Raw genomic sequence first — 27,887 nt, forward strand, 5'->3', positions numbered from 1 at the left:
TTGCAATGTTTAGAATGTTTTATTGAAGTACAAAATTGTTGGAATTAAGCTAAATAGAAATACATATTAAATATTTACAACATTGATAACACCACTGAAGTCACACACATGTAAAAGGCAGAAAGGTCATAACAAGTTTGCAAGTTGAAAATTACAGAGATTTCCTAAAATGGATATAACAACTAATTGCTGAGTATGGAATCAATAAAATATGTAACATCTTTGAGTAAATATTGAGCTCACTCTTCTGCAATCCAACACTCTATAGAAATTTGTTTTTGGGAAATTCAGACTCAGAGGCAGCAAGAGGAGAAAAGTGAAAAGTTGAGATAGTCACATAACTTAGGGTATAATTTCCTTCATCCTCATGTCTGTGTTGAGGTTAAACAGCCAGGGTGTTTTTTCTTTAGCTTCTGCTGATATTCTGAAGAATATGAAGAATATAAGCAACTTCTCATTACTTGAACAAAAATTCAAAAAAGGCTGACTGGGGAGTATATTTTGTACTAAAACTACAAAATTCTATCTGATGGAAAATTACCTATACCACAAAGAGAAAACAGAATTAATCATGCTTTATCTCCTATTTATGAAAGTAGGAAAGGAGGTACAGTAGATAGACACTTATATCAAAGTGCTCCAGTTCTAGCTTAATATATGGCCAATAAACTACATTATGCTGAAGTGACTACTGCATAACTATCTCTAGAGTCCAGAAGTAAAATCAGATTTTAAAGACACAAGAAAATAGACTAAAAACATAGACAAAGCAGAGAAGAAAACAATGCCCGTGAGATGGACCACCCTTTAGATGGTGTTATAAAGAGATAAGGGACACTGCGGTCTACACACTTCACTTTGATGGTTCCAGATTAAAACTATCTTCCCCAAACTAAATTCATAGGGGAGGAAACAAACAAAAAAAAAGATTGAGGTAACTTTAAAACCAGTCTTCAGCTCAATAAGACCATTACTTAAAATAGTCACCTCACATTTTAAAACAGATCTTCATCTGATTCTTCGAGGTACTTAATAGGTTTCCTTGTCCGTCCAGATTTTACCCGAGGAGCCACAGCTGAGTCCAAGTCCATATGGAAGTCATCACTCTCCCCCTTGGATTTCTAAAAGAAAAGCCAAAGTAATTTGCACATGTCAACCCGACAGCAGAAATTTCAATGTAAAAAATATGTAATCTAAGTCTAAGACAACTCTCTCATGGACTAAGAGGTATGTAACTTTGTTACTAAACTAAATACAGTAAAAGCTAATGAATTGGGATTTAAATTTTCTTACAAATGTGCTAAATTATTAAGGGCAAAGCTTGGTTATGTTTTAAAACACCTACAGCAGCCCTAACCAGTTTAGCTCAGTGGATAGAGTGTCTGCCTGAGGACTGAAGGGTCCTGGGTTTGATTCCGGTCAAGGGTACATACCTCAGTTGCAGGCTCCTCCCCAGCCTGGGCCCTGATCAGGGCTCCTGCAGGAGGCAACCAATCGATATATTTCTCTCACATCGATATTTCTCTCTGTCTTTCCCTTTCTTTTCCACTCTCTCTAAAAATCCATGGAAAAATATTCTTTGGTTGAAGATTAACACACACACACACACACACACACACACACACACACACACACACACACACACCAAAAACAAAATCCACCTACAGCAAAGAATTAGGATAAACACCCACCTTGCCTGTGACTGCTTTAGAAATCATTTTCTCAAAATTAGAGTCGGAATCATCAGAAGAGGATGCCTTCCTTTTGCGGCGAATCTTGGTTTTGGGGGCATCTGGCTTTTGAGGGACATCGGAAGTCAAGCTTGGATCCTTTTTAGTTCCTTTTGGTGCAGCCCTTTTTTTGGCACCTGTAGTGGAGGTGGAAGACTGACCTGCAAGTCAACACAAGCATTCATCGTGGCCACTCTAACATTTGCAACTGTGGATAAATCCTGTCCTGGTCATAGCAATGAGTTAGATAATGCCTGGCATTTTGAGAAACATGCTAATCTTAGACCTTTTAACCACCATTTTTTATTATAAACATCTAAAGATTAGATTTGCTTTCATTTGGAAAAGACTTAATTTTAATATCAGTAGTAAGCTTTGGGAATAAAAAATTAAGATTGACTTGTGGCAACCAATATTAGTTAATCCCAATATTATTAACACATCTCTAAGACAGGCTTTTTGCCGATGTTTTCTTTACTGTCATGTGACCTCCTGTTTCATAGGTTGACTTTCAACCACTGAGGCATGCCAGCTGGGCAGCACATTAAATGTAGAACCTCTTTATTTGCAAAATTAAACCTAATGAACAACATCAATGTAATGCTAATGAGAACCCACATTTATTTTCAAAGGCAAGGATTGGCTAACGTAGTCTGCATTAGAACCCAGGTGGATCTGAGCACCCCAGGAAAGCAGACGGCTCCCTCTTTTTACTTAGTACACACCTGATGTGGTGCTCTTCTGTGGCTTCAGTTCTTTGTTCGTATGTCTAGAAGAAAAAAATTACATCCTGAGAACCAATTCTAAATGTGTCAAACAACAAAGAATACATCATCAGCTATTAAAAATAATCATGATAGCCCGAAACAGTTTTGCTCAGTGGATAGAGCGTCGGCCTGTGGACTGAAAGGTCCCAGGTTCGATTCCGGTCAAGGGCATGTACCTTGGTTGTGGGCACATCCCCAGTAGGGGTTGTGCAGGAGGCAGCTGATTCATGTTTCTCTCTCATCGATGTTTCTAACTCTCTATCCCTCTCCCTTCCTCTCTATAAAAAAAAAAAATCAATAAAATATATTAAGAAAAATCATGAAAAAACCCATATTAGAAAAGATACTTACTTTGGGGAAGTTTTGGTCTTAACTGGACTAGCATCTGATGGGACAAAATCTTCATCTCCACTTTTTTTATCCATATCTGAGAAATCTTCATCTGAATCCAAATCCACTGTGAATTTGGCTTTTGCTATTAAAAACATACATATACAAATAATCAAAGGGGTAATAGACTATTTGATTCACAGATTGATATAACATTTCATGAAGATTTCAGCTTCAGTTTAATTTCCTAAAAGATGCTTTAGTTTAAAATTTTTTAAATATAATCACTGCTCTAAGATAGAACAATTTCTGAGATTAAGTGCCCTGAAATATATATTGGCCATTAAAATCTTAGTGTATCTACATATTCGTCAGTTTTTCTTACTTGCTGCTCTTCGTGGCTCTACTTCTCGTGGAGGGACATCAAAATCACTTTCATTACCGCTCATATCTGATTCCGAATCAGACCAGGGGTTTTTCTTCTTTCCTTTTTGGATTGGTTTAAATGGCAATGTGGTTTGTTTCTTTGCTTTGTTACCTAGAAGGGAGATTAACCAACTTTACATATTCTTAGACCCACTTTTCTCTATCATTCATCCTTCAAATATTTCTTGAGCTCTGGGTTAGTATTGGAATACAATGGTGAACAGAAACAGAAGTCTCTTCTCATGGAGCATATAGCTTAGTCAATGAATCCCATAATACGTGTTGCAGAAAACAGATGGCGGTGTAGGTAAATCGCCTGTACTCGCAGCCTCCTACAGCCACATCAAAATTACAACTAAAATACAGAACAATTATCATTCAGAACCTCCTAAAAGGGTGCTGAATGGAAGTCCGACAACTAGAGAAGTAAAGAAGAAAGCATACTGAGACTGGTAGGAGGGGCAGAGGCACTGAACAGGCTGGACTGGCACCCACGTGTGCTGCTTTTTTAATAGGGAGAGAGACGGTCTCTGTGGAGGCTGCCTGTGAGGAGCAAGGGGTCCCAGTCCTATACCAGATCCCCCCAGCCCAGGCTCCCAGAGCTGGGAAAAGAAGTCCCCATAACTACAGGCTGTAAAAACCAGCAGGTATTGGGGCTCAGTGACACGGAGACTGCTGGAGACTCAGGTGTTCCTTTTAAAGGGCTGGTGCAGGAACTGAACTGAATGTCCTGCTTCCTCTGAGCTGTAGCATCAGGAGGAGGCTCCAGGGGACCCAGACACATAAGGGGAGGAACTGGATTGTCTGGCATCGGGGCAGGAACTTGGGGGCAGCTTTCTCCCAGACCTGGGTTCTCTAAGGGGTTCCTGTGCTAGGACCTCCCCAGTTGCAGGGATGACTGGCAGCCTTACCTGTTTGCTCCATCCTGGTTATTCCCTGAGACCCTGCCCCATCTAATTTGCAACCCCACCCAACCTCTTTGCAGCGGTTTGTTCTTGCTCAGGCTTCAGACTGTGCTAAAATATTGCAAACAAGCTGCAGCAGGGTTTAGCAAAAAAGGCGCAAGACCCTGCTGGAGCATGAGCCTAACTTGCTTCACAGCTGCACCTTGCTTGGGCACCTCCATACCCAATACAAATAGCTCCTGCAGGGTGCCCCCAGGCAGTGGCTGGCTGCACCTCCCTGGAGGCCCTAGAGGCAATGCTCCCAGTGGACATCTTCAGACCATAGCAGATTATATATCTATACATCCATTAGCAACACATTCGTGGGGCAGACTCAGTGAGCACCAAAGTCCCACTGAAGCAAGTCCTGCTCCATAGGGGTGTTTCTGCACAGCAGCTCTCCCACTGTAGCCATAGCTGGTCCTTACAGCCAGTTTGGCCTGGAGGTCAATTCCTCCCAATGAAACAATCCAAATACCTATCAATTGATGAACAAAACAAAATCTAGTATCTCTACAATGAAATATTATTTGGCAATAAAAATGAAGGAAGTATTGATACATGTTTATTACATGGATGACCCTGGAAAACATTATGCTAAGTGAAAGAAGCCAGACATAAAAGACCACGTATTATATGATTTCTATTTATAAAACGTCTAGAATAGGTAAATCTAGAGATAGAATTAGATTAGTGGTTGCCTAACGGGAGGAGGAGTTGGGAGGAAATGGGGAGTGACCTTCAATGAGTACAGTGTTTCTTTTGTGGGGGCAAGAAATTGTTCTAAACTTTGGAGAATACCATTAACTGGTCCACTTTACAGCATGAATTTGGTATGTCAATAACTCAATGAGGAATTTAAACAAAGTAGATACTCAATAAAGGCATTAATCTTAAACTGTAGGGATAATATAAACATGACTAAGATGCGGTCACTGTACTCAAGCTTTTAACTGGCTAGAAGGAGAAATCTAATTAACTGAGTTTGTTTTCTTTGGATCCCAACTGAGGAATCCAAGTTGCCAAATTAACAAATATTTCATTACAAAATGATCTCTACTCAAATCAAATCCCAAAGACAATTATTAGTGAGGTTCAAACTATTTCAGATATAGCTCTCCTTCATGTTACACACTAAGAATTTATTGAATATCTATGTGGAATGTGCTAGGTAACAAACAATTTTATCTCAACTCTACTATTTTCCTTAAAATGTTTTAATACCTGGTTCTCTTTTCTGTTTCTTCTCTAATCTTTGTTTTAGGCTTTCTGGTTCCACACTGTCCTCTTGAGGGCTTCCTTCAGTATTTTCATTCTAAAAGATTATAAGATGAAAATGGTCAAGCTCTGCCAAATTTTATTACAGTAAAACCTCGATATAACAGATTAATTTGGGAGAGGGGGTGCCCATTAAAGCTGAAAGTCCATTACATATATATACACCAAAGTAGGTTTTCTGAATGTGCATGTTTAAAAATTGACAAATTAGTGAGTTTACCTGTTTTCACTTATGTAGACACGTTTGTGTAGTTAGAAGTTTAATTTCACAGAAAAGTTTACATATTGAATAGGTCTAATAAATGCGTGCATTCACCAGTCACTTCACAGTAACAAATGCACACTGCTGGAGCATGCCTTAGCACGTCAGAACACTGACTTAGCATGTATTAAAACTACTGCAGAAAGTCATGCCACTGACAAGAGAACCAATTACCTTGTACAAACAAATGCAGTGTGAACATGTGCTAATCACTGGACATTGTTTATGAGCAATGACACTTTGAGTTAAATATGTAGACTATAGTTATAGATATGTGATCTTTATGTCGGCAAAATCACTAGTGTTTTTTCCAACATATAGCCTATTCCCTAAAATTTGTTAAAAATAACAATGAATTAATAACAAAAAATATAACCTGTTAACTTAATTATAAGCAAATCTTGGTTAAAAGCATTTAAAAGTTAACAAGGTGTTAATTTTCACATGTGACATACAGACTAGAAATTTTGTCCATTAAATTTGTCCGAAGTCCATTAAATTGAGGTCTGCAAAAATCAAGGGTTTACTGTACTTGGAATAATATAAGGTTAAGTATACACATCTATATCCGGTCAAAGTGATTTTTTTTCTTTGGGTCTGGTTAAGAACTCTGAATAAAGGTACAAATAAAGGTATGACTTTTTCAAGATATTTAAACATTAAAAAAATCAGGCTCATAAGAAAGGAATGTTATACCCTGGCTGGGCACATCAGTTGCTAAAGAGTGTCATCCTGATATGCCAAGGTTGTGGGGCCTCTGCTTTCATCTCTGTGGTCACCCGGGGCACGACTCTTCTTCCACTCGGAGAAGGCAGCACCTCGGCCATTTGTGTTTTCTTCCCCTTTCCTTTCCCCCCTTTCCCAGGAAGCCCTACTTGTTCATCTTGTTTCTCCTTGGCTTCAACAGCCTAAAAGAGGGACAGAAGAAAGCAAGTTTATAAGCTAACAAAGGCATTATAACATCTTTATTACTTCATAGGGATAGCAAAAAAGACAAAAATTAACATGTTAAGCGCCCAGCCTGTTCTATCTTCTGGACAGAAAGTATAGTGTCAGTCACCGGTGACTGACGCTTAATGTGTTAAACAGGTTTCAACTAGTTATATCTTAAAATAAATTTGTGAAAACCTGTTCCATATCTAAGTATACCACCACAACAGTGAAAATATAATTAAGACACACTTCGAACAGTGTGGGGATAGAAGATTGGGTTCTAATCTTGATTTTCCCACTGAATATTTCTGAGGATAAAAAGGGCAAAGTAGGTTAGGGATAAAATACATATATACATATTTGTAAAATCAAAAAGTAAGGATGTAATTCTAGTAATGTATTCTTATCCAATCAACTGATTGTAAGCTGCACATCATATTGAATGCAATAATGCAATAATATAAATTTGCATGGTAATCCTTTTAGCTTCATTTGTGAAATGCTTTTTTTTATGTTAAAATGTAGGAAAACCGAACAGTGAAATTAACAGGATCTTCGAAACTACTAATTTGCTAGCCCTGAAGATAAACTGTTTCTGTCCTTTTAGGTTGATTTGGAGGACTGGGTTGGGTTGGTCTTCTTTTCACATTTAAGTTCTTATCTTCTTAGTCCCAATAGGTCAAAAATCAACTCTTGTCCTCCTTCCCTCTTCCTCTTTGTCCAGAAACTTCCAGGTTAGTATGTTTCCTGGCATCATTTACTTTATTCTAACTAGTTTAAAACAGTTTGTTCTTTTATGTGTTATCTTGTAATATTTCCTTTTGCCTCCATATTCTTTCTACTGCCAATTGTGAAATTTCTTGATAAAAAGGTATATTGATAGAACCTATTATTTCATTAGTAAAAATTCTAAAATGGACATTATAATCTACACACCTCCAGCTCTTCAATAAAAGCAGCCAAGTCTTCTTTCCACAAATCCGATGGACTCTTTCTCTTTAATGTTTCCAGCTCTTGTTCCTTGATAAGATAGTCAGCAAATTAAGAGTTAATTTATATGCATAAACAGTATTTTCATGAAGCACACGTTTCTACTTTCATAGTTAGAACATAACTAAGCAAAATGTATCATCCATCAATAACTCACTTTTTCATTTCTTTGTTTACACAGTTCATCTTTCTTTTCTTTAGTTAGATACCAAAGTGGCATATCAAGAAGGTAGTTGAAAGTTGGTCCAGTTGCAGAGTCACTTTTTTCAGTTTCCTTTTCATTGTCACTCTCTTCATTTTCTTCTTCTTCTGTAACCTATGGGAAGAATTAAAATGTAGTTTTAATAGGAAATATGAAACATAGACATTAGGTTATAGTCTTTTTTTTATATTTTATTGATTTTTTACAGAGAGGAAGGGAGAGGGATAGAGTTAGAAACATCGATGAGAGAGAAACATCGATCAGCTGCCTCCTGCACACTCCCTACTGGGGATGTGCCCGCAACCAAGGTACATGCCCCTGAACGGAATCGAATCTGGGACCTTTCAGTCTGTAGGCCAACGCTCTATCTGCTGAGCCAAACCGGTTAGGGCAGATTATACAGTCATAATAACATAGAAAAATGTTAACCAAGAAATTACCTTTTGCTGGGCTTCTTTCCAAGCCTTCACAGGATCCGAATCATATCCCCTCTGAATCAAAACTTTAATTAATTCTTTTTTGGGCTTATTTTCTATTTAAAAAAAAAACATAAACAGAGGTAATAGTTGGTTTCGAGTAATATTTTAGGAAAGTAATAAGATTTTACCATAGTAATTCAAAAGATTAGGACTGGAAACTAGTAAACTGTTTTTATCTTGCATAAATTTGTACATTCTGATATATATAGCTGACCCTTGAACAATGGGGATTAGGGGCACCAACCTCTTGAATAGTTGAAAAGCTCCATATAATTTGATTCCCCTAAAACTTAACTACTAATAGTCTACTGTTGACTGGAAGCCTTACCAATAACATCAACAGTCGATTAACACATATTTTCTGTGTTATGTGTATTATATACTGTATTTTTATAATAAAGCAAGAGAAAAGAAAATATTAAGAAAATCACAAGGTTCATCTGTTTTTTTCAAATTTTCACAAACCTTCCAGAATTTTCCAAAATAGTTATTTAAAAAAATTAGTGTACCCACACAGTTCAAATCTGTGTGCGTCACCCTGGCCAGGTGGCTCAGTTGGTTGGAGTATCATCGTGTACACCAAAAAGGTTGTGGGTTTGATTCCTGGTCAGGGTGTGTACGGGAGGCAACCTATGGATGTTGTTTCCCTCTCACATTAATGTTTCTCTTTCTTTCTCCTCCTCTTGCTCTAAAAAAAAATCAATAAAAATGTATCGTTGGGTGAGGGTTAAAAAAAAGACACCAAAAAAATCCCATGGTGTTCAAGGGTCAGCTGAAGTTAAGTATTCTCCTTAAAACCAGTGATTTTAAACCTTTTTCATTTCATGGCACACACAAACTAATCACTAAAATTCTACTGCACATCAAAAAAATTTTTGCTGACCTAACCAAAAAATAAGTTAATTCATTCATACCAGACAGCTATTGTTATGTTGGCTGCTGTCATTTTTTTAACTTGACAACCTACGGGAAAGAGGTCAGTGACCCTGACTAAATAGTCAGGTATTGCATTTAAAAAAATTCTTGCAGCATACCAGTGGAAAATCACTGCCCTAAAATACTGACAAATGTAAATTACCACAAGAGGGCAGTCAAATCATATGAGGTTATGATCTAATCATAACTCTTTAACAAAAGATAATCCAAATCTTTATTTTTGGTCTCTATCTCAATTATAGACCCTGGTTTTTTAAAAATTTCAATATATGATCAGGCAAGTTTTTAGTGCCATCACCCAAATATTGAGTTTTCCATGTTGCCTTTGTTACCCCCCAATTTTTTTTTTTTTTTTAGTTTACTGATTTGAGAGAGAAACATTGCTATGTTCCATCTATCCATGCATTCATTGGTTGATTCTTGTACGTGCCTTGACTGGAGCTCAAACCTGCAACCTTGGCATATCAGGATGACACTCTAACCACCTGAGCTACCCAGCCAGGGCTCATCCCCCTTTCCTATAGAACCTTTCTTCCAATGTTTACAGTAGTCAATACAACCTTTACTTTTTGTTTTTCTTTGAGTCATGTCTAATATTACTTATTTTAATCTTGTTTTAAGTAATAATAGCTGTGAAATTAAGGGGTTGATATACTAGTGTTATTATTTTTTAAAATATTCATGAAATTGAAGATATAACAAATTAAACATTTTTGTGTACCACCAGAAAAATTTCCTGTGATCACTAGGAATTCGTGTTGTCATATTTTGGGGATTTGCTACTATAACCTAGTAGCATGTGTTAGTTGCCCAGCTTTTCTAGTTAGCTTTGGTCAGAACTAAGCTATCTCTTTTCACCTTTTTTGTGTGTGTGTGAGGTATTATAAATCTATTTGATCATCCGCACACGAGGTGGCTGAGCCTGGATAGCTCTAGCCCATCTTCCTTTTATTCCAAGCTTTTTAGTCAGTAAAACCCCCCACCCGCTGCTTCAATTTTTTTTTTTTTAATTGAGAGAGGATCAGAGAGAACTGATCCATTGCCTCCTGCATGTGCCCCGACCAGGTGTGGACCCTGCAGTCTGGGTATGTGCCATGAATCTGTCACCTTTTGGTGTAGGGGACGATGCTTTAACTGAGCCACACCAGCCAGAGCTAGAATGTCTTTAAAAAAATCCCTAAGACATGACCTTTCAGGCTTAAGTACACAATTTACTTATAATAGAAGCCATTTATAATCTTACTTCAAAAGCCCTTTATCCTATACTAGAGGCCCGATGCATGAAATTCATGCAAGAGTAGGACTTCCTTCCCCCAGCTGCTGGCACCGGCTTCCCTCTGGCACCCAGGACCTGGGCTTCCCTCACAGCCCCAGTTTCATCCAGAAGGTCATCTGGAAAGATGTCTGGTTGAATTAGCATATTATGCCTTTATTATTATCTATACTAATAAAAGGGTAATATACTAATTAGACCAGACATAGCCACTGTGGTGTGGGCCGAGACAGAGCGGTTAGGGGTGATCAGGCCAGCAGGGGAGAGCAGGTAAGGGGATCAGGACAGCAAGGGAGAGCAGGTAGGGGGATCAAGCCGGCAGGGGAGAGCAGTTAGGGGCAATCGGGCAGGCAGGTGACTGGTTAGGAGTCAGTGGTCCCAGATTGCAAAAGGGATGTCCAACTGCCAGTTTAGGCTTGATCCCAGATTGGAGAGGGTGCAGGCCAGACTGAGGGACCCGCCTCCCCCCATGCACAAATTTTGTGCACTGGGCCTCTAGTAGATAATAAAAAAGCCTAATATGCAAATCAACCAAACAGCGGAACAACTGGTTGCTATGATGTGTACTGACCACTAGCAGGCAGATGCTCAATGCAGGAGCTTCCCTTTGGTGGTCAGTGCACTTCCACAGGGGAAGCGCTGCTCAGCCAGAAGTCAGGCTCACAGCAGCAGTGGCAGGAGCCTCTCCCACCTCTGAGGCAGTGCTAAGGAGCAGTGAGCAGGTGGGTGTAAGGAGCGAGGGGTCCCAGACTGCGAGAGGGATGTCCAACTGCTGGGCTGAGGGACCCTCCCCCGCCCCCCAATGCACAAATTTCATGCACCGGGCCTCCAGTTTCCTATAAGACTTTTCTCTTATCAAGTAGTTTATATAGGAACCTCTTCTGGCTCTTATCTGTCTAAATGTCAACTAAATTTTGATTTCTCAAAATGTTCAATCTAGTAAAAACTATGTGTTTCAAACTATAAGATACCTAATTAAGTATTTCAAAGAAATGCTCATTTAAGTAGCCAACTGAACTAAATGGACTTGCCCTCCCTCCCCACCATTACTCTCTCCAAAAATGTTTAAAGTTTGGCACAATTGTAGTTTAGTACAGACAGTTATTATCCAAAAAACATACCAATGATTATTTTGCCATCTATTTTCTCTAAGATAAAGCGGGCCTGATTGTTCAGTTTAGCAGATTCAGCGCCAAGCATTCCTAGAAGCCATTCTTTTCTTAATCCATAATATTTAAGCCTGAGTTCATAGAAGTCTCTTAGAATATCAAGCACTGTGTCATATTTCTTTAAACAGCCTACGTGGTCAAAAAGCACCTGGAAAAAAACAAACAAGAGTAGAGCCAAGAATAGCTAAGTTGGCTAAACTTTAATGGTTTTAGAGAAATGACTTTATTCTTTCAAAATATAAAAGTAGCCTATGATTTCCTTTTAAAATTGATATTATTTTCTTAGTATAAATTGTATGAGATAAGACATACCATAGAGTTGCATGTGAGACTAGTTTGGAGTTTGAAGACTTTGTGCAGTCCAACTCTCTCAGCCTCAGCCAGTTTTTCTTCAGTCATCTTCACAACAAACTTCACAGTGGTATCTGTATGATATTCCCTATAATCTGTTATGAGAGGTGGCGTCTTCTCAGTGCCATTCAACATGGGTTCTAGCACCTGTTCTTTGTATGTCTAAAGAAATAATCCTTTTGTAAGTATCTGAAACACTGGTTCCTGAATAGTTAACAAGTATTACAAAAAGTGTTTTGGCTGATCCATACACACACACACACCACTCCCCCATTACTTACCTGGGTCCATGTTCTGATGGGAAGCTCTGAGATTTCAATGGTTGTGGAATTAAGAATAGCCACTTCACCACTAATCACATATTGATTTGAAGCCAGCTCTTCAATAGTACCCTTGAAGTTCTTATAACTTGGAAGCTAAATTGGTATTTAAAAAAAGAATGTTTTCTGAATGTGACACTAAAAACAGAAATCACAATAGCATAAAACAATAAATCTAACATTTAAGTGTGAAATAAATTGTATACTTATAGCCTCTTTAACCGTATAGTCTATTGAATTGAAACCAGAAGAAAATTAACGTTCCGAATACACACAAAATAGTTACCATTGGCAAAGGCTCTTCTCCATCCATCAAACGCCTGATGTTATTCACAACTTCACGAATATCAAAATTGGGGATTTTGCAGGACCACCCAGTACCAATTCCTTCAGCACCATTTATCAGTACCATGGGTATAATAGGGATATACCATTCGGGCTCCACACGTTGGTTGTCATCATATAAGAACTTTAATGTGTGATCATCTTTTGGTGGAAATAACAACCGAGCCAAAGGACTAAAGGAAACAATCAAAGAATGTTATTTTACAAAAACACTGGCTTTGATATTTAACTTCATGAAAATGACATATTTTTTAAAAATATATATTTTATTGATTTTTTACAGAGAGGAAGGGAGAGAGATAGAGAGCCAGAAACATCGATGAGAGAGATATCGATTAGCCGCCTCCTGCACATCTCCCACTGGAGATGTGCCCACAACCCAGATACATGCCCCTGACCGGAATCGAACCTGGGACCTTTCAGTCTGCAAGCCGACGCTCTATCCACTGAGCCAAACCGGTTTCGGCGAAAAGGACATATTTTAGCTCATATCGATACATGGATTTACCTCAGCTTTACTTGCTAATGTTCTCTTAATATTTATTGAGCACTTTCTTTGTGCCAGGCACTACAGACTTAAGCCTCAGCTTCCAAGGAGCTCACATTCTAATATAGGAGCTAGATATGAACTTAGACTTTGTCAGGGGTACAATAAATGCTAAGAAGAAAAATAAAGTAGGTAAGAGTGATTGAAGGGGTGCTAAGAAATGGTAGGTACTTTCTGATAGGATAATGTTTGAGAAGAAATCGAGAGAATCAACCCGGAAGTTATCTGCAGAAAGAGTATTGCCAGCAAGATGGACCAGTAAAGCAAAAGGCCCTGAAGAGGGAGTATGCCTGGCATGTATAGACAAAGAGGCCAGGTGTGTTCTAAGCAGAGATAATATGAGATGGAATAAGAAGATATGGAGAGTGGGTGCATAGATCATGTGAGGTCTGGTTAGTTAACCTAGGGCTTTAGATTTTACTCTAAATGAAGCAGTTGGAAGGTTCTGCACCAGTGACCTATTTTTAAAAAATTGGCTGTCCTAAGTGACTTCAAGGTTTTTAGCCTGAAAATTAGAAGGATGGCATTCTATTTATTGAGACAGGATTTTGTTTTGAACTTGTGTTTGAGATACTTGCTAGATATTGAAGTGATAAATGATAAGTGGAAAGTTGGACGTATAGAAGTTTAAATTCAGGGCTGGAGTTATGAGACTGTATAGATGAGGTATCATTATGGATGGGAACTGAGAACAGCTAGTGGAAAAAGATCTGATGGAGCTTTGAGGCAGGCCAGCATTTAGAGGTTGGGAAGATGAGTAGAACACCCAACAAAGAAAAGACTAATGAGGAGAACCAAGTCGGATGTTTTGGAGGCCAAAATAAAGAGTTTTAGGATGATGGAGTGATTAACTCTATTCAGTGTTGCTGAAAGGTTAAATATGATGATACTGAAAACTGACCATTCATAGTGTACTTTCCATAGAATTGTAAAGGAAGTATGATTTCAACTGTGGTAATTAGGAAGAATCAAGCCCTTTACTCTGATACAAATTCTGCAGCAGGGTCTCTCAAACTTGGCACTACTGACATTTTGGGTCAGATAATTCTTTGTTGTGGGGGGCTGTCCTGTGTTTTGGAGGGTGTTTAGTAGTATTCCTAGCTGCTGCCCACTAGATGCCAGTAGCGTGGCTCTCATTGTTATGACAATCAAAAATGTATCCAGACATTGCTACATGTCACCTGGGCGGCAAAATATCTCCCGGTTGAGAACCACTCTCTATATAAAGAAAAGAAAATATAAGAAATGGAAGTAAAAACATTTAGTTTCACAAGGAAATAATACTTCTAAGGATACAAAGGCTATGGCTATCAAACTGAAATAGAATTTTGTCTTTCTGCTCATTGCAAAAAGTAGCATAATTAAACTTTAATGAGTAGTTTTTAAAAAATTAATATTCTAAGCATCTGCATCAAAAGTACATTTTCTGATTGAATTTTTACTTATTCTTGTCTACTAAATTTCTTATTTCAAAATTGGAAATGACAATTCACTAGAAATTGAAAGCATTACCCACCTGAGCATTGTGAAGATGTATCGAGGACTAGCAGAATCCTTGCCACCATGCAGCCTGGTACCAAACTGACCAATGGGCTGCAAGAGGTTCAGATTATTGCTACCCACAAAATTCTGAGCCAAATTGATAATCGTCATCATTAGTGACATCTGGGGAAGGAAAAGATTCATTAATCTGATCTGTAGACGTTTAATAATACATACCCATTATTATGCCTAAGCCTTACTATAATCCTGTAGGGGTTTATGAGATATAGATGTTTACTGATTTTTCCCAGATAAGTGTACATGGCAGATGTAGTGCTTTAACCCCAGACTTAGGACTCCAAGTTCAGGGCTCTTGCCTTCCAATAATTTCAATCAAAAAAGGTATAGCTCCTTTCTTCACTCAGAGCAGAATAAAAAATTACTTCAAATTACAATATTTCGCTCATTTCTACTCTAGCATGTATAACTTTATTCTATAGTTGTGTGTGTGTGTGTTGTTCTTCTTGGTTAAACTGTGATTATACCTTGAAGTAAGATACATATTTGTCTTATCTTTTGTACCTGGTGCATGGTAAGCATTTAACAAATCATGATCATTTACTAGGTACCCACTATATTTTATTTTTTTAAAATAATAGTTTTATTGATTTTTAGGGAGAGGGAGAAGAAACATCGATGTGAGAGCATAACATCACTCAGATGCCTCCTGCATGTCCCCTACCAGGGATGGAGCCCACAACCCAGGTATGTGCCCCTACCAGACTCAAACCAGCAACCTCTCAGTGCACAGGGCATTGCCCAACCAACTAAGCCACACTGGCCAGGGCTACCACTATATTTTAATTCAAAGCAACAAGTAAGACAATCATTACATTTAAAGTTCTAGAAACTTATGGCAATCTAGTTCTTTAAAAAAGCAATTTAATTACAAAATAAAAAATGAATGTATGTTTGTGTAAAGTCAAACAATTCAGATATATATAACAAATTGGAATATTGCCCTTTTTAATTTCCAGGGATAATAAAAGTCAATAATTTGGAACATATTGTTGTAGACGTTTTGCTTTAAGTATTGTTCTGCCTCTTTTTTCCCCAGCTGACAACAGGACATGGACATTCTTCAATGTTAGTATAGACAGGTTTACTTCAGTTATATCAATGATTCTATGCAAAGATGTGTCACAATTTATAACAATTTCCCAATCATTGGACACTTTTGATGTCTAAATTTAACATCAAAGTTATAATAAACATCTTTGAACACAGATCCTTGCAGATTTATGATATCCTTATAGGAATATTTTCAGAAATAGATTTGTTAGGCGAAAGTGTAAGCACATATCTAGTCTGGCAGATTTCACTCAAAATGTACCAGGCTTATATTTTCACTAAGTGTTTGGAGAATAATTTTGCAGGTATTTCTACTATAATGCTTTCCGGAAACATAGACCGTGTGTTTACCTCACCATGATGATAAGAAGACATCTCAGCCACTGACCCAGCTAATTGAGCAACCTTCACCTCTCGCTTGTCATTCCGTTTGAAACACGTAAACAAAACCTTTCTCTGACCTGGTTTCAAACCTTCAAAATGAAAGAAGTGCAAATATTAGTATCCTCAATTTAACCATTTCTGGGCACTGATTTCTATGTTATGACAAAAACAGACTAAAAAACTGAAACTCACCATCCACCATAGATGGGATAGATCTCTCGTTATCAGAATTTGAGAATAGAATAAGTTCCTTGTTTATGAAGTCGTTGTACGTCAGATATGTGGTAGTTTGCCCATACAAGTAATCCTGAGGGACCAAAGAGAGTATTACATTATCTAGTTTAAAATAATGAAATAAAGAAATCTCTCAGTATTTTTAGGATAGTTATTAAGCCCCTTAAAAATTCAGAAGTATTTAAAAATATTTTTCAGAAGTATTTTGTTTTTTAAATAGATTTTTATTGATTTTGGGGAGAGAGGGAGAGGGAGAAACATGGATTGGTCGCCTCCCATATGCACCCTGACAGGAGAGTGAACCCACAACCTGAGTATGTGCCCTGACTGGGCATAGAAACAGTGACCTTTTGGCACACAGGATGACACTCAACCAACTGAGCCATACCAGGCAGGGCAGAAGTAATTTTGTTTTAAAGATAAAGTAAATTTAACTGCTGTACAATTAGAAAAAAAGTGCACTGTGTTTGTAATTTCTTTTATGCCCAATAGATTTATGCAGCATTCTAAATAAGAATACTTATATAACTATTGATAACTACACTTTTTACTGAAATAGCTACTCAGTAACTTAATTTTGTTATATCAATCCTAAAAGTTCAGTAAATAGTACATTTTGTGTACTATTTATTTAAATATATTTAAAATTTTTACCTCAGGAAGGCCAAGTAACTTCCGTTGTCTTCTGTCCTCCATGAAATGAGTTAACCATTCCTTTCGATCATCTGTCTGTTTTTTGCTAAAGGCCTATAAATTAGGAGATGAAAAAGATGTCATTGGACTACTAGGTTCCAAAATATCTCTTGTATAAAAACTAAAACAACAAAAACTCAGTTTTTAAAAAATATCTGGTTCCTTTCTCTGGGATATGCTTTCTGAAAACATGCTATTATATAAAAATGTTTCAATTGACTAGCTAAAGCAGTGATTTATAAAACTAGAATGTATGTATGAAATACAATTCAAACTCACCAGGCTGATCGCAGCATCATCTTCAGGACCAGAATATTTGAATTGGATACGATGTCTTTTCATATCTGCAAAGTATTCTTTAGCTTCTTTTGATGTGCTGGTGCCCAAACCTACATAACCAAGAATACCAAGTTACCCCCCTATAATCTTTTATAGAATGGTATATTACAAAATGAGAATTCTATGAGTTTCATTACAAACCTTTGTAATACTTGACTTTCCATTTTTTATGATTTGGTGTAGAATTCTTCCATTCTTCAAATTCAGGAAGACTATAGAAAGACATTTCTTGCTTGTTTTTAGACACCTGTGGTAAAGTACACATTGCTGTGGCTTTGCACAGTGCTGGTACTCCTACATACCACCACACTTCATTGGGGTTATGTGTGTATATAGGTTTGAGAAGTAGGGCCTTAAAATATCCTTTATGGTATCTTAGAAGTTAATATACCTTTACAATGGGAGTGATAAATTCCTCCAGAAAACGATGTCGCAGAAGAGAGGGCCAGTTGTGATGGATAAAATTAATCAGCAAACCTTTGATATGGGAACCATCTTGGTCCTAGAAATATTTGGAAGGCCAAACATAGAACTGTTTAGGAACTCAAAAAAATTATGATTGACATATTGGGTAATTTCTCAAATTTTTTCTTCGATGGCAGCGGTTCTCAACCTGTGGGTCGCGACCCCTTTGGGGGGTCAAACGACCCTTTCACAGGGGTCGCCTAAGACCACTGGAAAACACATATATAATTACATATTGTTTTTTGTGATTAATCACTATGCTTTAATTACGTTCAATTTGTAACAATGAAATTGGGGGTCACCAGAACACGAGCGACTGTATTAAAGGGTTGCAGCATTAGGAAGGTTGAGAACCACTGTTCTATGGGGATTAATAAAAAAAGGCTATTAAAATATTCAAAGACTATTCAAATCCAGACTATTAACCTGTATATGTAGTGTACATATGATATAAACATAATACTATATCTGCTTAGATACTGATTAGAGATAATGACCAGAGCTCCAAGTTAAGTAATTTCCTTTCATCGCAGGAAAGCAATGCAACAATAAGGTATGTTTAATTTACTATAACAATCTAAAGTATCTGAAAAGCAAATCTGACCTGATCTGTCATAATCATTATCCTCCCATAACGAAGAGTCTTCAGTGAATCTTCATCTTCATAGTTTTTCTTGTACTGAAGACCCACAATCTTTATGATATTGTTAATTTCGGCATTTTCCATGATCTGAAATGGACATATATTGTTTATAAATGTGAAAAGAACAAAAATACAACAGTGTATGTTGCCTGGATTTTCTTGAGCTCTGGTATTTTAAGTTATTATTAGCCTATACTTTAGTAATCAGAAAGATCTGTTAAGACGTGATATAGCCCTAACTGGTTTGGCTCAGTGGATAGAGCATTGGCCTGCAGACTGAAAGGTCCAAGGTTCGATTCTGGCCAAGGGCATGTACGTTGGTTGCAGGCACATCTCCAGGAGGGGGTGTGCAGGAGGCAGCTGATCAATGTTTCTCTCTCATTGATGTTTCCAACTCTCTATCCCTCTCCCTTCCTCTCTGTGAAAAATCAATAAAATATATTAAAAAAAAAAAAAAAAGACGTGATATAGCCCTGGCCAGGTGGCTCAGTTGGTTGGAGCATTGTCCACACACCAAAAGGTTATGGGTTCAATTCCCAGTCAGAGAACACACATAGGTTGTAGGTTCTATGTATCCAATTTCTTAAAATAACAAAAACTATCTAAAATACATTTTAAAATGCCCAATGAGGGAATGAAACACAAGCACCAAGTCCTGCATTATAAAACTAGATAGCAATTCTAAAGATAGTTTTATATCCTACCTGTTTGTGAGAAGCTTCTCGAACATTGAGTATTTTTCCTCTAAGAGGGAAAACCCCGTACTTGTCTCTCCCAACCACACCTAGGCCTGAAACAGCCAAGGTTTTAGCTGAGTCTCCTTCAGTCAGAATAAGTGTGCAGTCAGTAGAATTTCGGCTCCCTAAAATAAAAATACACAAATTATTGGCACATTTAGTTCAACCTCAAATATTAATTCAGACATGCTGTTAATAACTTTGTGATAAAACTCTAGTAATTTATAGAGTAATTTATTTAAATTACTAGGAGTAAAATGGAGGTAATAATCTATAATAAAAGCATAATATGCTAATTAGACCAGATGTCATTCCAGATGAAGCCGGGGCTGTGAAGGAAGCCTGGGTCCCGGGTGCCAGAGGGAAGCTGGTGTCGGCAGCTGGGGGAAGGAAGGCCTACTCTTGTACAAATTTCATGTATCGGGCCTCTAGTTAGATATATATTTTAGCTAAAGTTCATAGTAAATAAAAGTCTTAGTTTCTTAGGCTAATTTTTCATTTTATGCTACTGTTGAACATTCATTTGATCATATTACATGAAAAATATTTGTTAACGATGGTGTTTATTACATGCTACTCCAAAATATGGTATCGTGGCATATATTTTAAGCTGAAGGAATTTTAGAAAATGGTAGAAGTAGGAAGATTTCTCTGACCTCACCCCTCTTGAAGTAGGTCATAAGACTCTCACTGTGAGAAGGGCCCTCCATATACCCAGAGGAAAGGAGCATTCTTAACTTCAGGACTGAGGGACACTGAGAAGAATCTGAATAAACAGGCCTCATTGAGCTTCCCCAAGTTTACTGTACTTAGCTCATACTCTTTACTTATCATATCTTTCCCATGACTTTCTACTCTTCATCAAACCTGGCATAAAAATACCTAGGTTTAATTATTTCGTTGGGGCTTCATTTCCTCCTGTGTTATATAAAGTTTACATTAAATTAATCTGTACGCTTTCCTCCTGTTAATCTGTCTTTGTTAGTTTAATTTTCAGACCAAGCCAGGGACCTAAGAGAGTCGAAGTAAACTTTTCCCTTTCCTATAGATCAATATGAAACTTTCTTGTTCTATATCCCAAAATAATCATCTCGACATTATTTTAATTGGAAATGTTTAATAAAAGGGAATCCATTGATTTTTAAGAGTAAAACTATTCTCTTGATATTAACTGCCATTAACAGCATGGTATGCTGTTAATGAATAAAATAACAACTATAAGATTTAAAATTTGGAAACATTAAATGTGTACCTGCATCATTGGCATCATCAAGTTTGGGAATTCCCTTGATTCTGTTATGTTTTACAGCTGAACACTTCTTGTTTAACTGGACTTGAGCCTTAAACTTCACCCAGTTTAGTATGCTTTCTACAATACCACAGCCAATTGCCTGAAAACAAGAAGATTCATGTTAAGGAAGAAGATTTCAGTCATAAATGTAGAATATAAATGAGTTCCCCCTAAAAATAATTTAAAGATTGAAAAGAGCCCTTGCTGGTTTTGCTCAGTGGATAGAGCATCAGCCTGTGAACTGGGTTTGATTCCTGTCAAGGGCACAAGCCCCTGTTGTGGGCTTCATCCCCAGTAGGGGGCATGCAGGAGGCAGCCAATCAATGATTCTCTCATCATTGATGTTTCTATCTCTCTCCCTTCTTCTCTGAAATCAATAAAAAAAAGTATATTTAAAAATATATATATTGAAAAGAGATAGAAGTACGATTTCTGGATAGAGGGTGGCAGGTCTTCCTGTTTCAGTTTATCACTACTGAAGAAGCTGGTTCCACTGGGTTCATTTATTCAATAAATACTTATTGACTACACACTTATATTGTGCCAGACACTGAGCTACATGTTGAAAATCTAGCAGTTAAAAAAATTAGAACTGGTCCCTGTCTTCATGGAGTTTAATATACAACAAAGACAAGAGACAAATAAAATGAGAAATCACAAGTGTAATGAATGTTATGGATAAATGAAAAAAATGTGCTACATATAATAGTGTATGTCAGTGTTATACTGGACAAACTTAGTAGGGGAGAAGTGTAGAAAGTAAAGGCTTTCCTGAGGAAATGACATTGAAGACCTAAAGTAGTTAACTAGATTTAAAGCATTCCAAGGAGAGAGATAAGCATGTTGAAAAGTTATAAGGAGAAGAGTATTATATTTTTCAGTAATTTAAAGCCATAGGAAAAAGTGCCCTGAAATGAGGCTGGAGATGGCAGGGTCTTATAGACCAAATTAAGCAATTTGGACTTTTTCTAAGAGTGAAAATCACTCAAAGACTTCCAAAAGAGAGTGAAGACAAAACATGTGCTTTAACATAAAAAGATTACTCAAGAGTATTACAAAGAAATGACTAAAATTGTATGAATGTTAAGAACCTATTAAGAAAAGAAATGATAAATAGAAGGTGATTGAGATATCTAAGAAATGATCCTCGCTTGAGGATATTCTTCCACTGTTTTTTCAGAAAGAGAGAGAGAGAGAGAGAGAGAAACATCGTCTGGTTGCCCTGCACACAAGCCCCGACCGGGGATGGAGGAGTAAACCCATAAGTGAGGCATGTGCCCTTGACTGGGAATCGAACCCACAATCCTTCATAGCATAGGCCAATGCTCCAACCACTGAACAACACTGGCCAGGGCCAAGAGATAATTCTTATGGATGAGAGGGGGGATAAAGAGAAGGCTCCCAGCTTTCTTGTTTATGCAACCTAGTGGCTGGTTGGGGCCTTTTTATTAAGATAGGAAATAGTTTTGTTTTTTTGGGGTGGAGGATTTTCTTATATGGAGATAAACTGAATACGGTGAGAAGGAATTAAGTTTTGAATGTGTGATTGAGAGCAACTTTAGGCATTCGATGTTGGAAAGCAGATGGGCTGAATTCAGGAGTGATCTAAACTGAATGGTGATATGAAATGCTATCTCTCTCTCTCTCAATCACCTGCAGAGCTGAAAAGAGTAATGGGAAATAAAGCAAGGTATTTCTATTATTTTATTTCCCTCTATGTACTCACAGCTTTGATGAATTTTTCACTTAATTGGCATGTTGATCCAAAACTCTTGGCTTGTAAAGTCATGTTTTCTTTTGTCTGAGAGTCAAAGGTTGGGTTTTCAATTAAGGCATTCACAAAAATCCACATGTGATTTTTCACCTGCAGTAAAAGTTGACATTAAATCACTAAAAACATACTCATATTTTATTTATAGCCTGTCTTTTCTTCCTTGCATTTGGAAAAAGAAAACCGCTAAAATACAATACCTGATGTGCTTTTACTGCAACACCGCCCTTGTTCTTCTTCTTGACAACATCAACAAGTTTAGTCACAATCTGATCAGTTACATAATCAACATGCCTGCCACCCTAATGAGGAAAAATAATAGACTGTAAAGCTCAGTATCCTCAAAATTATAATAAACATAAAAGTCTAATTTAGCTTACTTTAAACCAAGGTAGCCAAATATCCAAGTTCATTTGATATATATTAAAAATAAGAACACGTATGAAAATATAAATCATAATTAATAATTCAAGAATAAAATTACCTTGGAAGTAGCAATGCTGTTGACAAAGCTAATTTGTTGAAAGCCTTTTTCACTCATTGTTAAACATACTTCCCACCTGTGGTTTACTTGTTCATGGATAACTTTCAATGGATTGCCAGTTTCATCTACCTTATCCTTCAAATACATATCCACATAGCTACGGAATCCTTTCACCTGTATAGTAATTAAAATGGTACAAAAAAAAAATTAGACTGAAGAATAGACTAAGATTTTTTCAAAACTAATGAAATGGCTATTGAATGAAAACCAATTTTGCCTTTGACAATGATCACACATTGCCTCGTGACCAGAAAACACTTACTGGCAGCTTATTTCCATTGAGAAAGACTTTGACATCTTTAGTGGATCCAGCAATATCATATGCTCTTCTAAACATTAGTGCAACAATGTCTTTGTCTAGGCTTTGCATTTTAAATTTAGACAAATCGGGCTGGAAGGTAATACATGTATAATCTTCTCCATTAAAGGGCTTGAGTTCCATCTCACTGGCTCTCCCCATGTTATCCATCCATGTCTATAGAAGTAAAAAATAGAAAAGATGAAAAATTCGAGTCACCTTACAAATAAACTAGAACTAAATAACACAAATTGCTATAGTACAATATACAACTATTTACTTGCCTGTTTGAACATTTTCTTGTATTCTTTACTGGCTGTTTCCACAGTAAATTTGGTACTGAATATGTTACACAATTTGGCTCCATAGCCATTTCGACCACCTGGGCAAATAAATAAATACTATTATCTCATGAACAGCTTCATTTCTTAATCACTGGTAAAGTGATGCAATTATAAAGATTTTAAAACTTTATGCCACAGATAGTCATTTAAGATATTTTATTTTGTTTTGCTTTTTAGCAACAGTGTTTATTTTTTCTCTCAGTACCCTACCTGTTACTTTCTTTTCATCATCATCATAGTTACTAGAAGTTAAGAGCTGTCCAAAGATGAGAGCTGGGACATACATCTTCTCTACTTTGTGTTCAACAACAGGAATACCTTTTCCATTATTCCATATACTAATTAAATTGTTTTCCCTAAGAAAAGAAGATTGGAATTTGGTTGTTAAGTTAGTGCTTAAATATGTTTTATATTTAAATACCTTTATTTCTAAAATTCAGTCTTAATTTCTTTATGGCTCTTGTACATATATTTCTTCTGAAATTTAGCATGAACTCTCTTTCTCACTGTGCTTAATCCCTGATACTCCTGAAATAGGAGCCAAGAGGAAAATAAAAATTTAAACCTGTTCCAACACCTGGGCTGACAGTGATAATGTTGAAAAATATGAAATTTTAAAATGTTAGGATAGACAAAGGGAAATGACTTATGCTCAATGGAAAGATAAGAACAAAATTTGGAAACTATTACTATATTGCCTTTTTCTTTAAAAAATTAAATTTACTGGGTGACATTGATTAATATGATCATACAGATTTCAGGTGTGGGTTTCTGTTACAAGATCTGTCTATTGCACTGTGTGCCCACCACCCAAAGTCAAATCTTTGTTGTTTTGGTTGTTTTTTATACTGCTTTTAAGAGGATCATCTGTACTATCCTAGCTCTCTTAGCTTTCCCACCCAACAAATCTCATTGTAAAACAAATATGAAAGGGAAAAACTTCAATTGTAAATTTCCCTGCTTGCCAATAAAATGCTAAGAATTTATTTGGACTTTGAATAGGCTAATAAAAAGGTGAAGCCCTGGCCAATGAGACTCAATTGGTTGGAGCATTATCCCATACAGCAAAAGATCGAACGTTCGATTCCTGGTCAGGGCATATACCCAGGTTGCACTTCAATCCCGGGTGGAGGCAACCGATCATTTCACTCTCACATCCATGTTTTTCTCTCCCCTGCCTTCCTCTCTCTCTCAAATCAATAAAAACGTGTCCTTGGGTGAGGATAAAAATAAATAAGTGAAACAAGCATTCTGACCACCCACAAACGGGCACCCAACATTTATAATCAGAAATGTTAGATCTCTACCACCACCTGCTGGTTTATTATTCGAATAGCATTATGTGGAGGAAAAAAATCAAAAGCTCTAGACTCCAGAATACTTCAGGCAATTATTGGAGATGTTATGGAAGTATTTAGGGATGAAGCATCATAGTGTTTGTAATTGATATTTAAATTCGGAAAAAATATAGATGAAGCAAATATGGCACAGTGTTGATAACTGTTGGATATAGATAGTAGGTATTAGAGGTTGTTCATTTTAGCATTCTGTCCTTTTTTTTTTTTTTCTTCAAACTTTTATTTTAAAAATTCAACTTTATGCCCCAACTGGGTGGCTCAGTTGGTTGGGTATCATCCTGTACATCAAAAAGGGTGCAGAACACAGGCTCCCAGCCTGCCGTGGCGGGACCTCCTGTTCAGGGCATATGCCCTGGTTGCAGGTTCGATCCCGGTCAGGGCATGTGCGGGAGGGAGTGGATCCATCCATCTCTCTCTTTCTCTCTCCCTCCCCCCCTCCCTCTCTAAAATCAGTAAAAACATATTCTCAGGTGAGGATTAATAAATAATAAGTCAACTTTACTAAATTCCAAGAAAATGCAACTAACAGTAACAATGAACTATAAGAAACAAAAGACTAATAACAAGAGACTTACGGGTCAATTGTGACTCTAATACAAGACATTTTTGGGTCCCTTTGTTTGTTGTCTGCAGCATTGACTAAAAGAAAATAAAATACACATTTGTAAAAAATTAAAGTATTTTAAAAAATTCCTTAACTATAAGATATAGAAAGAAAAATCTCAAGCAAAGAGTAGCATCAACAGGGTGTTAATTCAGCAATTTTTACTCATAGTACTCTTTCTAGGAAAGAATTCAACATCACTGCATCACTTCTCCCAACAACTGAAATGACAGCTCTGGCTACAGAGGGTTTGCTAGGAATGAAACTTCTTATAAAGGATTTGATCAGCAGATCTTTACATACATGAAATTACTCACCTAGAATCTCATCAAAGATCTTGTACAAACCAGGAACAAAAGTGACTTCCCTATAGTTAATGCCAATATCTTCATCGTAAACCCACATTTGCTAGAAATAAGGCAAAGGGATATAGTTATTTTTACCCTATATTTATTCTGTCTCATCATCATGATTACTATAAGGTCTTCTGGATTAAAAAATATATACACACATACACACATATATAATACTTTAGGCTAATTCCAGTGGACACTCAAAACACACGAAAGTATAGAAAATTAACCAGGAAAAGCACACATTTTAACTACGTAGTCACTGCGTTTAAGGGGCTTGGCTGTACCTGGGTCACTAATTCCACGGAGCCAATGTAGGTGTCTGGACGGAGCAAAATATGTTCCAGTTGCGTTTTCTTTTGATAGATTCTTTCAATAGACAGTCTTTTTTTAGCATCTTCATTTTTCTTTTTGTTGATTTGCATATTCTCATTTACAGGCTAGCAATTTAAAAAAATGGTGAAGTTTAATTATAGGTTTATCAGAAACTATAAACAAAACACGTCTACCGTCATATGCCTAAGCACACTGTAACAAATCGCAATCCTCCGGTGGGCCTGGGTGGAGTTTACATCTCTGCACAGACATGGCGACTTAAGGTCACTGAGGCCGTATTCCTAAGTGTCCGTCCGTTTTCACGGATGTATTACCTCATCCCTAGGTGTCCGTCCGTTTTCACGGACGTATTACCTCATCCCTAGGTGTCCGTCGGTTTTCACGGACGTATTACCTCATCCCTAGGTGTCCGTCCGTTTTCACGGACGTATTACCTCATCTCTAGGTGTCCGTCGGTTTTCACGGACGTATTACCTCATCCCTAGGTGTCCGTCGGTTTTCACGGACGTATTACCTCATCCCTAGGTGTCCGTCGGTTTTCACGGACGTATTACCTCATCCCTAGGTGTCCGTCGTTTTCACGGATATATTACCTCATCCCTAGGTGTCCGTCGTTTTCACGGATGGATTACCTCACTACGTGTATCTGACACGGAACTATGTCCCATGTTTTAAATGTCATCAATGAAATACACCCACTTCTTGCATCGACTCCGCAAATAGAACTGAGTGCCTACTAGGTCCCAGGCGCACAAGCGATGCCGGCTCGGCAGCATCCGTGTGGGAGGCCAGCGGCTGGCCGCGTTAACGTCGTGAGCACAGGAAGGGCACATTGTGAACAACCGGGGCCTGCCGGCTCCCCAGGGGGGCCACCGTGCCTTGCTCTGCACCTTTCAAGGTCAGGGCCACTCAATCCCATTTTCAACCGGAGGGTAGGAGAGAACACCACTAGTTCTGTGGAAAGTCGCAAGCGGGCCATTATAACACAGAGCGACTATGGGGCCATTGCATCCTGTGCCTAGAAACCGTAACCACACAAAACACAACACCCTAGAAGCCAGTTCGGCCGGTAACTCTTCAGTATCGGCACCACAAAGGGTCTCCCCCTTTCCACGATCACACGCAGCCAGGAGACTGGGCTCCACACAGAATATAGGCTCCCAGCCCGTGGGGGCGGGAGGAAACCACAGCCCGAGAGCCTCACCCCTGACCGGCAGCCAGGGAGATAGCGGGCCGCGCTCAGACTCCACAACCCGTCTCCTCCGCGAGCTGTACCTGCAATGGTGACACCTCCATGGTGACGGTCGTGAAAGGGCTCGAGAACCCTGCAAGCGACTGAACCGGCGGGACGTCACCCACGAGACAACCGCGGAGCTAGCGGCTTCTCCACAGACGCTCGTCCGTTAGGACAGCAGCGCCACTTCGATTTGAACTCTCCTCTAGCCCGCCCAGACCAGATGAGCCAATCCGGACTCGTTCTCACAGGTTTCGTCTGAGAAACCAATCGTAGCTGGTCTTTTTATATCTACCAATGAAAGGCGGCGTTGGTCGGGGGTCTGTTTGAATGCACCAATTAGGTAAGGGATCCGGGAAGGGGA

At 37.9% G+C, this 27,887-nt stretch overlaps 1 protein-coding gene across 1 annotated transcript; it reads right to left on the minus strand.

The window, feature by feature from the left end:
• TOP2A (topoisomerase (DNA) II alpha) lies at window positions 1-27,702 on the minus strand. Its single transcript, XM_015570907.1, has 34 exons — window positions 27,565-27,702; window positions 26,241-26,393; window positions 25,918-26,008; window positions 25,572-25,635; window positions 23,849-23,994; window positions 23,579-23,676; window positions 23,259-23,471; window positions 22,937-23,110; window positions 22,653-22,754; window positions 22,408-22,545; window positions 20,643-20,781; window positions 19,358-19,515; window positions 18,615-18,740; window positions 17,937-18,047; window positions 17,687-17,792; window positions 17,486-17,595; window positions 17,168-17,260; window positions 16,472-16,586; window positions 16,247-16,368; window positions 14,799-14,947; window positions 12,677-12,908; window positions 12,352-12,486; window positions 12,032-12,232; window positions 11,672-11,867; window positions 8,303-8,394; window positions 7,818-7,976; window positions 7,607-7,690; window positions 6,465-6,645; window positions 5,422-5,514; window positions 3,213-3,365; window positions 2,849-2,972; window positions 2,456-2,499; window positions 1,692-1,891; window positions 1-1,121 (listed from the first exon to the last, which is right to left on the minus strand). The coding sequence occupies exons 1-34, from the start codon at window positions 27,583-27,585 to the stop codon at window positions 996-998; spliced, it is 4,449 nt and encodes a 1,482-aa protein (XP_015426393.1). The 5' UTR covers window positions 27,586-27,702; the 3' UTR covers window positions 1-995.
• Between the last annotated feature and the right edge of the window lie 185 nt (window positions 27,703-27,887).

Source organism: Myotis davidii, unplaced genomic scaffold (assembly GCF_000327345.1).
Source record: "Myotis davidii unplaced genomic scaffold, ASM32734v1 scaffold327, whole genome shotgun sequence".
NCBI classification, from domain to species: Eukaryota; Metazoa; Chordata; class Mammalia; order Chiroptera; family Vespertilionidae; genus Myotis; species Myotis davidii.